At 46.6% G+C, this 10,226-nt stretch overlaps 1 protein-coding gene and 1 pseudogene across 1 annotated transcript; both read right to left on the reverse strand.

Moving 5' to 3' along the window:
* Window positions 1-1,502: 1,502 nt before the first annotated feature.
* Window positions 1,503-1,944, reverse strand: LOC129007419 (transcription and mRNA export factor ENY2-like; annotated as a pseudogene).
* Window positions 1,945-5,259: 3,315 nt separating this feature from the next.
* CLP1 (cleavage factor polyribonucleotide kinase subunit 1) lies at window positions 5,260-10,226 on the reverse strand. The gene is made up of 3 exons (XM_054438306.2): window positions 9,242-10,226; window positions 7,044-7,671; window positions 5,260-6,361 (listed from the first exon to the last, which is right to left on the reverse strand). The coding sequence occupies exons 2-3, from the start codon at window positions 7,647-7,649 to the stop codon at window positions 5,690-5,692; spliced, it is 1,278 nt and encodes a 425-aa protein (XP_054294281.1). The 5' UTR covers window positions 7,650-7,671; window positions 9,242-10,226; the 3' UTR covers window positions 5,260-5,689.

Genomic DNA, 10,226 nt, shown 5'->3' on the forward strand with positions numbered 1-10,226 from the left:
CCACCACACCTGGCTAATATTTGTATTTTTAGTAGAGATGGGGTTTCACCATGTTGGCCACACTGGTCTGGAACTCCTGACCTCAAATGATCCTCCCACCTCGGCCTCCCAAAGTGCTGGGATTACAGGCGTGAGCCACAGCACCCGGCCTGATATTGGCATTTTCTACCTGTAAGCCATGTTTCTTTAAGATGAAGTCAGCTTTCATTTTTCTGTTGCAGTATTTTTCTTGGATTTTTAGACTTCCTGATTTCCTCCACTTCACAAACTAGGCATTTTTATTTTCCTTTCAGCTGTCTAAGAACTTGTAAATAGTGGTGTCTCTTGGGTAGGCAGTGCTAAATGGAAAAAAAAAAATCAGTCTTCCACCATCCAACCAAACTAAACTCCCCTGGGATACTAGCTTGGATTGCCAAGCTTTGTTAGGCGGATGAGCACTAACAGAGGTATAATCACTATCCCAAAGTTGAAAGACAGAGATTCCACTTGTCCAGTTTTCCTTGGGATCACTCAAGGTATTTCTTGGAAAGAACGTTTAATAGAACATAAGGTTTAAAGTGCCAGCTACTTCTGAAAAGTATCCAAAGTAAAATCTAGGCTAAAACAGTGGGATATCCAGCCCACCCAAACTTTAAATTACTTTAATATGTTTATCGATTAATACCCTATAGGTTTTTGTTTTTCTTTTTTGAGACAGAGTCTGGCTCTGTCACCCAGCTGGAGTGCAGTGGAGCTCTCAGCTGACTACAACCTCCCCCTTCCATTCTCAAGCAATCCTCCCACCTCAGCTTCCTGAGTAGCTGGGACTACAGATGTGTGCCACCATGCTTGGCTAATTTTTTAAGATTTGTATAGATGAGGTCTCACTATATATTGCCCAGGCTGGTCTCGAACTCCTAGGCTCAAGTGATCCTCCTACCTCAGCCTCCCAAAGTGCTGAGATTACAGGCATGAGCCACTGCACCAGGTCCTTTACAGTTTTTCTAGTGTAAGCTTATCTACACTTTTTCAAATTGTCTTCAGTTGCATTTTCTCATGCCTGTAGACGGCAGACCACTGGGTCATTTTTAGTTCAACTCACTAGTAAATAAACATGCAAACAAGAACAAAATGCTGCCCTGGGGGTTAGAAGCAATCAGAGAGGAATGCCCTGCCTTTCAGCACCAAACAAACCAACAACCTCTTTATGTTTGTTTGTTTGTTTTGTTGAGACAGGGTTTCACTCCTGTCACCCAGGCTGGAGTACAGTGGTGTGATCTAGGATCACTGCAACCTCCATCTCCCAGGCTCAAGTGATTCTCCTGCCTCAGCCTCCAAAGTAGCTGGTACTGCAGGCACATGCCGCCTCACCCAGCTAATTTTTGTGTTTTTTTTTTTTTTTTTAATTCATGAGCTATTTATTAAAATAACACATTTAGGGAAAAAATCATACAATGTGTACATCATTACTGAAAACTGTATACCATCATACAAAAAAGATTTTATTTGGAGAAACTGTTTTCTAATTTATGGCAAGTTTTACTTTCATAAATAAAACCACAGAACAACACAATCTAATTCAATCTTCAAGGCTGGCATGCTGAGCAAGGAACGTTCTTATTCTTTGTAGGAGCTCCTTCTTTACACTGTCAGGTACCAGGGCTCTGCCTTTTGGAGTGATTTCAGCCACCAAGTCATCAACAGTAATGTGTTCTAGTCCTTTTTATTTAATTACCTGTTTACAGTGTGCCTTCAACTGATCCTTCCAGCCACATTCAATTAATTTAGCCCTCAGCAACTCTTTGAAGCATTCTCTTTCTCCAGTTTCTATCAACTTTTGGTTAATGGCTTCTCTCATCTGCGCATCTTTGTTCATCTTGCTAACCACACTCTTCGGCTGCCCGGACTTAGACCCTCAGTAGCATGGGCACCTAAGCACACAGAAAGCTAGAACATGCATTTCCCAATTTTTGTGTTTTTAGGGTTTCACCATGTTGGTCAGGGTAGTCTCCAACTGCTGAGCTCAAGTGATCCGCCTGCCTCGACCTCCCAAAGTGCTGGGATTACAGGTCTGAGCCACTGCTCCTGGTCAACCTCTTTGTGTTTAAATACTGCTATCTTTCCTCCTGTCCTTGTGAAATGTCTCTGTATGTGTTAAAGGGTAGTTCTTCCCTTTGTGCTGTGGATCCCATCTCCTTCGCTCCTGCATTTTGTCTGGTGCTGGGGGATGGAGTCTTGCTCTGTCACCCAGGCTGGAGTGCAGTGACGCGATCTCAGCTCACTGCAACCTCCGCCACCCATGGACAATTAATAGCTCATATTTAACACTGCCAAAAACCTCGAGTTTCCCTTGTCCCTCAGGGGGACAACTTCCTGAGTTTTCCCAATCTCATGTCTAACCTAGTGTGTCATGTTAAAAAAAATCCAGGATGCATCCTTGATTCCATCGTTTTCCTCACCACTCCATTACGAAGAATATCCTCTCACCAGCTCTACCTCTGCTGCCCTAGTATTTCATCCCCCACCAGTTCTCACATTCGCACTCTTACAAAACTCTCCTAATTACTGTCCTTGCTTTTACACTTGCCCTATAACCCACTCTCCGCAAAGCAGTGATCTTTTCAAAATTTAAAGTAATCAGCCAGGCTAATCCCAGGACTTTGGGAGGCCGAGGCGGATGGATCACTTGAGGTCAGGAGTTCGAGACCAGCCTGGCCAACATGGCGAAACCCCATCTCTACTAAAAATACAAAAATTCGCCAGGCATGGTGGCGCATGCTACTCAGCTACTCAGGAGGTTGAGGCAGGAGAATAACTTGAACTCGGGAGGCAGAGGTTGCAGTGCACCCAGGTCATGCCACAGCACTCCAGCCTGGGCAACATAGCAAAACTCAGAAGGAGGGAAGGAAGAGGGGAGGGAAGGGGAGGAGAGAGGAGAGGAGGTGAGGAAAGGAAAGGAAAGGAAGGAATAGGAAGGAAGGGGAAGGAATGAAAAGAAAGAGAAGAAAAAGAGAGCAGGAAGGAGGGAGAGAGAAAGAGGAAAGGAAAGGAAAAAGGAAAGGAAAAGTAAGGAAAGGAAGAAAGAAAGAGGGAAGGGAGGGAGGAGATCAGCCGGGCGTGCTGGCTCACGCCTGTAATCCCACACTTTGGGAGGCTGAGGCGGGCGGATCACCTGAAGTCGGGAGTTGGAGACAAGCCTGACCAACACGGAGAAACCCCATCTATACTAAAAACACAAAATTAGCCAGGCATGGTGGCGCATGCCTGTAATCCCAGCTACTCGGGAGGCTGAGGCAGGAGACTCGCTTGAACCTGGGAGGCGGAGGTTGCAGTGAGCCAGATTGCACCATTGCACTCCAGCCTGGGCAACAAGAATGAAACTCTGTCCCAAAAAAAAAAAAGAGATCAAATAATTACTCTATTTAAATACCCCTCCCCACTGGTTCCCATTGCTCTTAAGAGTAAAATCCATTCTTAAACCAGGCGCTGTGGCATGAGCCTGTAGTCCCAGCTACTCAGGAGACTAAGGTGGGCGGATCACTTAAGCCCAGAAGTTCAAAGCCAGCTTGGGCAACATAGTGAGACACCCCCCCCATCTCTTTTTTTTTTTTGAGTCGGAGTTTCGCTCTTATTGCCTAGGCTGGAGTGCAGTGGCGTGATCTTGGCTCACGGCAACCTCCACCTCCCGGGTTCAAGCAATTCTCCTGCCTCAACCTCCCAAGTAACTGGGATTACAAGCATGTGCCACCACGCTCGGCTAAATTTTTTTTGTATTTTTAGTTGTATTTTTAGTAGAGATGGGGTTTCACCATGTTGGTCAGGCTGGTCTCGAACTCCTGACCCCAAGTGATCCACCCACATCAGCCTCCCAAAGTGCTGGGATTACAGGCATGAGCCACCACACCTGGCTGAGATCCCTATCTCTTAAAAAGAAATAAAAAATCCTGGAATGCAGTGATGCAATCTCGGCTTCCTGCACCTCCACCTCTCGGGTTCAAGGGCTTCTCAGCCTCCCGAGTGGCTGGGGTTAAAGGCATGGCCACCACCCACGGCACCTGGGCCAAAAAATCCATTCTTCACCCTGGTTTACAAAAGCCCTACATTATCTGGTCTTTGCTGCCCCCTCCAGCCTCATCTTGTACAGTCTCTCTTGGTTCACTAGGCTTCAACCACACTGGCTTTTCTCTTCACCAAATTCATCAAGCTTGTTCCTTTATTAGGGTTTTGCAGTTTTTTTTTCAACCGGAAGGTTTTGCCCCAGACTTCACACAGCCATTCAAGTCTTAGCCCAAAATGTATGCTCAGGAAGGGCCTTTCATGACCACCCAATCGAAAGTAGCCTCCAGTCACGCTGTCTCATATCCCCCAAATTTAAGTCTCTGCATAGCATTTGCCTTTTTAAATTTGTTTATTCTATAATGTAAACTCCATAAAACTTTTGTCTATCTTGTTCCCTATCTAGAATGGCTCCTGACAAACAGTCGGTCCTCAGTAAACATTTATGGAAAGAAGGAATGGATGAATGGCATCAGATACTTAAGTAATCCAAGTACAAACTGGAGCACCAAAGTCATTTGCAAGAGATGAAAAAGAATGGGCTTTCCCAGCTTCTTACCACCTGAAAGCTCAAGTTACACTTTGACTTAGGGCCTAGTTCCAATCAAATAGACAAGAAGGATAGCTGTACTGGAAGGAAAATGAGCTATCTCTGGAAAATGATTAGATATGAAATCTCATTCCAAGATTATCACCAGCCTCTAACTCCCCACAGTAAATCCAGCACTGACAGCAGATTTACCATCTATTTACCTAAGTGCAAAGGAAAGGGGAACTATCATAAGAACTCACGGCCGGGCACAGCGTCTCACACCTGTAATTCCAGCATTTTGGGAGGCCGAGGCAGGCAGATCATGAGGTCAGGAGTTTGAAACCAGCCTGGCCAACATAGTGAAACCCTGTCTCTGCTAAAAAAAATACAAAAAATTAGCTGGGCGTGGTGGCGGGCACCTGTAACCCCAGCTATTTGGGAGGCTGAGGCAGGAGAATCGCTTGAACCTGGGAGGCAGAGGTTGCAGTGAGCCAAGATCGCGCCACTGCACTCCAGCCCAGATGACAGTGTGAGACTCTTACAAAAAAAAACAACCACCACCAAAAAAAACACCTCACATGGCTCACAGGTAGGTTTCTTGGTTTTCCCCTCCTCCAAGCATTTTAGCAATAAATCATTCCAATGATGTTTCTATAAGGCTTAGGGGAAAAAAAATAAATTATACCAACTTCTATGATATGGCAAAAATATTTATTAAAATGATTTTTTTTAAGTTTGAACTTTATTGGAAGGAGTCCCTCTAATTCACACTTTCATCCTAGATAAATGGGTAAGAACCATATATGGAATATAAAGCATTGATTTTTAAAAACCACATAGTAGCACAGTGAAAGAAATGCAATTCTCCAGGGTCTTAGAGAATTCAAAGTGGCATCTTAGGTGGTCTAAGAAACCAATTACAGTCTCATGGTTTTCCTTTTGGTTCAAGATTAGAAGAGTCAGGTTACCACTACCTGTTTTTAGAGGTAGAATATGAACTTTCTACTAGTCCACAGTTTACTGGTCAGGTGGCCCCAACAGAGTCTCTTATCTCAGCCCATCTGCCTCTAGGGGTAGCCAGAAGATCTCTATGTCCCAGGCAGCAAGGCTTCCTGCTGATCTCTACTTCAGATCCATGAACCGGATATCCATGATGAGAAGGAAGTTCTTAGGCAGTGGGCGGGGGGCTGGAGACAGAACAGTAAACACCTGATGCTCCAGGTCCACACTGGTCACTACAATGAAGCCAGCTACACTTGTCTCGGACAGGTTCTCCTCTGTACCCTCGGCAGTGCTAACACTCAGTAGGTGGTGCACCATATCTCGCCCAGGAGTGACAGGTACTAGCTTGAGCTGATTATCCTCTTGAGACATGCCCAAAGGTAAACAGGAGTCTGGGATGGTGGGTGCCCCAACTTTGTAGATTTTCACATCTGAAAATTTGACATTGAAGGCATGGGGATAGAAACAGCCTCGGAATCCATAAAAATACTCACGGATACGCTCATCCCTACATTCCCGCCGGAAGTCCTTGGACCGCTCCACCACACCCCCAGATTTAGGGAGCAGCACAGTGCGTACAAAGTGGGGGAGGTCCCGTTTCAGTTCATTGTACAGTCGTTCTTGATCCAGAACCACAACGACATCCACCTCAAAAGCTGAGGCTGCATGCACCAGAGCCTGGTAACCAGAGCCCTTGACCCAGCCACAGGTGTTAATGACACAGCCACTCACAGATGCCCTTCGGTTCACCTCACACCTTTGGTTGAACACATCTGCTAAACGAGATGTAATCTGCAAAAGAGAGGATCGAGGTAAGAACAAAAACAACCAGACAAACCCATGGCTACTTTGTTCCTCTTTAGAATAAGTGCTATTAGATATAAGAAAAATGACTTTTTTTTGAAATGGAGTCTTACTCTGTTGCCCAGGCTGGAGTGCAGTGGCGCAATCTCAGCTCACTGCAACCTCCACCTCCCAGGTTCAAGTGATTCTCCTGCCTCAGTCTCTGAACAGCTGGGATTACAGGCACCAGCCACCACGCCTGGCTAATTTTTGTATTTTTAGTAGAGACGAGGTTTCACCATGCTGGCCAGGCTGCTCTCCAACTCCTGACCTCAGATGATCGAACTGCCTCAGCCTCCCAAGTTGTGGGATTACAGGCATGGGCCACTGCACCCAGCCTGAAAAAATGACATTTTTAATGGCTGTAATTTTGACACCATAACATGGATTTAATTTTTATGTTGCTGCTTCTGCCTCCTGTTTTATGCCCTAAGTGAAAATCTAACAAATTACTAAGAACAGATCCACAGAAATGTTTAACAATCTGAGACTGACTTAATTTGGAATTGCCTTTCTAAAGTAATGCAGCAGAAATACCAGCTGAGAAAATGCAGTGTTAACTAGTAAACTTCCCCAGTTACCTACCCTGATAGCAACCCTTCCCTCCACCCCACTTTTCTCTGGCTCTGACCTTATTATAAAGCTTGATGTTAGTGCCAGGAGTGGTGGAACCAAAATGATACACCAGAGGGGCCTGGATAGAGAAACCCTCTTCGACGTCTGCAGGCCGCTCAATGTAGAGGGCCCCCATGGTACCAGGGATGGACACAGAACCCTGGCCCACATCCAGCTCCACGTAAGTGGGACGGCGGCCCAAACGCACTGCATAGTTGAGCAGAAGGCGACACACTGTAGACTTGCCCACATCAGTGGGGCCCACTACCATCACTCGGGGACCTCGCTCTTCTTCCTTTTCCGCTTGCCTCCGCATCTGTTCCAAGGCTGTGTGAGTGTTGAGGTAAAGCAACATAGGAGTGTCCTTGGAGACATAAGCCACCTCAGTGCGGCCACTCAGTTGCACAGAACAGCCATGCCAAGTGAAAACAGCCACCTTGGCACCAGCATCAAAGGTGAATTTCTTGTTTCGGGTCAGCTCTGTGCCAAAGATCTCTGCCATGCCAGTCAACAACTCCAACTGAACTGACTGAGATGCCTCCACCTCAAAGCGAAGTTCTGTTTCTCGCTCTAGTTCAAATTTAGTGGTTGGCTTCTTGTCATCATTAGCCTCTTCTCCCATCTCTTCTGTGTAGCTGCTGTGCCTAGAACACAAATTAAATATCAGACCTAATTATAAGTCAGTCTTCTGTTACAAAAACATCCAATGGGGCCAGGCATAGTGGCTCACGCCTGTAATCCCAGCACTTTGGGAAGCCGAGGTGGCTGGATCACTTGAGGTCGGGAGTTCAAGACTAGCCTGGCCAACATGGTGAAACCCCATCTCTACTAAACATACAAAAAAAAAAAAAAAAAAAATTGGCCGGGCATGGTGGAGGGTGCCTGTAATCCCAGCTCTTTGGGAGGCCAAGGCAGGAGAATCGCTTGAACCCAGGTGGCAGAGGCTGCAGTGACCCGAGATTGCGCCACTGCATGCCAGCCTGGGCAACAGAGCAAGACTCCATCTCAAAAAAAAAAAAAAAAAAATCATCCAATGGGCCAGGCACAGTGGCTTAGGCCTGTAATTCCAGCACTTTGGGGCGCTGAGTTGGGCAGATCCCCTGAGCTCAGGAGTACAAGACCAGCCTGGGCAACATGGTGAAACCCTGTCTTACAAAAAATGTAAATATTGGCCAGGCCTGGTGGCTCACGCCTGTAATCCCAGCACTTTGGGAGGCCAAGGCGGGCGGATCACCTGAGGTCAGGAGTTCAAGACCAGCTTGGCCAACATGGTGAAATCCTGTATTTACTAAAAAATACAAAAATTAGCCAGGCATACTGGTGGGCGCCAGTAGTCCCAGCTACCCAGGAGACTGAGTCAGGAGAATCGCTTGAACCCAGGAGGTGGAGGTTGCGGGGTTGCAGTGAGGCGAGATCATGCCACTGTACTCCCGCCTGGGTGACAGAGCGAGGCTCTGTCTCAAAATAAAATAAAATAAAATAAACAAACAAATAAATAAATAAATAATAAAAACATACAATGAATGTTTCCCCTTACCTTGCTTTAATTCTCTCCATATTTCTTATCACCATCTGCCTCACTATATATTGTGTCTTCCCCGCCTCCCCCACCCCAAAATGTAAGACTTAGGCATTTTTGTTTGATACTGTATACTGCTTAGAATAGAGCTTGACAGACTGTAGGCACCTCAATACATTGAGTAAATTAATGTCTCAGACATCAAAGAAAAGCCATACCTACAGACTGACAGAAGATTTAATTATATCACCCTCCATCACTCTATTGGTAAACTCCAAACTTGAGAAGGTAACAGATGCCCAGACCCCAATCATCTTAGTCAACAGGAAAGGGCGTCTGCAATAAGGATGCAAAGCAGAGGACACCGGGTTTGAACTCAGAAAACAGCCTAATCCTCGGCTCTGTAACTACTAGTAGTGTCTTTAGACAATCACTTAACTTCTCTGAACCTTTGAAGCTGTCGACTGGAAGCACTTACACTTCCTCAAATACAGTGTTGTTCTTGGGGTTTATAGGAATTGTGGGAGGAAAAAAAAGCACTTCGTAAACTAGAAAATGGCAAGGAAACGACATGAATTATTTCTGATCCTGGACTGCCGCTCTAGGTTCAGCATTTGTCCCAACCTCCCCAGACACCAAAATCTCCCCAGATCCCAAGGAGGCGACAGTTGCCTTCCTGCCCTTTTTTAACTCACCTGCGTAGCCAGGAGCCCAACAGGTAAACCCAGAAGGTCCTCCCGTGCAGAACTTAAATCAAACTACAAGCGGTGCTTGCCGGGACCCACGCCGGAAACAAACGCAGTTCCGCACTTGCGCTGTGAAAGGACACGCGGTCGCGCGCTGCCCTTTGGGATGTGTAGTTTGCCGGAGCAGCCAAGAGCGGGTGCACTCGCTAAGCCGCTCGGCCTTCTGGGAGTTGTAGTCAAAGGATTGTTTTGAACGTGACGCCAAAGGTGGGAGGGGCTGCGGTTGTCATTATTCGTGCAGCCGGAGGGAGGGGTGAGGAGGCGTGGCGGTTGCGCCCCCGCGCTGGGCAGGGACATGTCGAGGGACCAGTCTTCGGCCGTGCGCGTCCGCGGCGGGAATCTCGCCCCAGATTTCCTGCTCCCCTGCAGCCCAGGAAAGAGAAGGGAGGCCCGGAAGAGAAGGAGACTCCCTGTCTCGGTCTAAGTCCCGCGACGGCCTGCTTGCCTGGACAAGCCACAAAGCATAAAATCCTGTTTAGGCAGGGGGAAACTTAGGGGTAGAGAAAGCGGAGGAAGACAGTCCGAGAGAGGTTGCACAGAGCTGTCATCTCCCACCTGACGCAGTGCTTGGCACATGGAAGGCATTTCAAATTTTTTTCTTTAATAAAAGAATAAAAATCCGATGATTTCTTCCAGCTACAAGTCAGTCATTACCCAACAACCTCTCTCCCACTAAACGAGGATTTTTGTTAGGCACTCATTTCCCTCCATAAATCCCTGACAGTTACAGGTCAGTCATTTGCACCGCAGCCAACAGGTTCCACCACGTCTATAATCCTCTTTTTACTAACTTGGGCTTTGGAATCTTATATTATTTGCTATACTGCTTACATCACTGTGTGACTTTGAGCAAATCACAGGCTTCATCTCTCTGAGGTCGTTTTTTTTCTTTTTGTTTTTGAGACAAGGTCTCACTCTCTCGCCCAGGTTGGAG

The sequence above is a fragment of the Pongo pygmaeus genome, chromosome 9, assembly GCF_028885625.2.
Source record: "Pongo pygmaeus isolate AG05252 chromosome 9, NHGRI_mPonPyg2-v2.0_pri, whole genome shotgun sequence".
Taxonomy (NCBI): Eukaryota; Metazoa; Chordata; class Mammalia; order Primates; family Hominidae; genus Pongo; species Pongo pygmaeus.

Coding starts and splice junctions, on each gene's coding strand:
- CLP1 (XM_054438306.2), bottom strand. CDS start 7,649: ATGGGAGAAGAGGCTAATGATGACAAGAAGCCAACCACTAAATTTGAA. Junction 6,362..7,043: donor ACATCAAGCTTTATAATAAG/GTCAGAGCCAGA, acceptor TCTCTTTTGCAG/ATTACATCTCGTTTAGCAGA.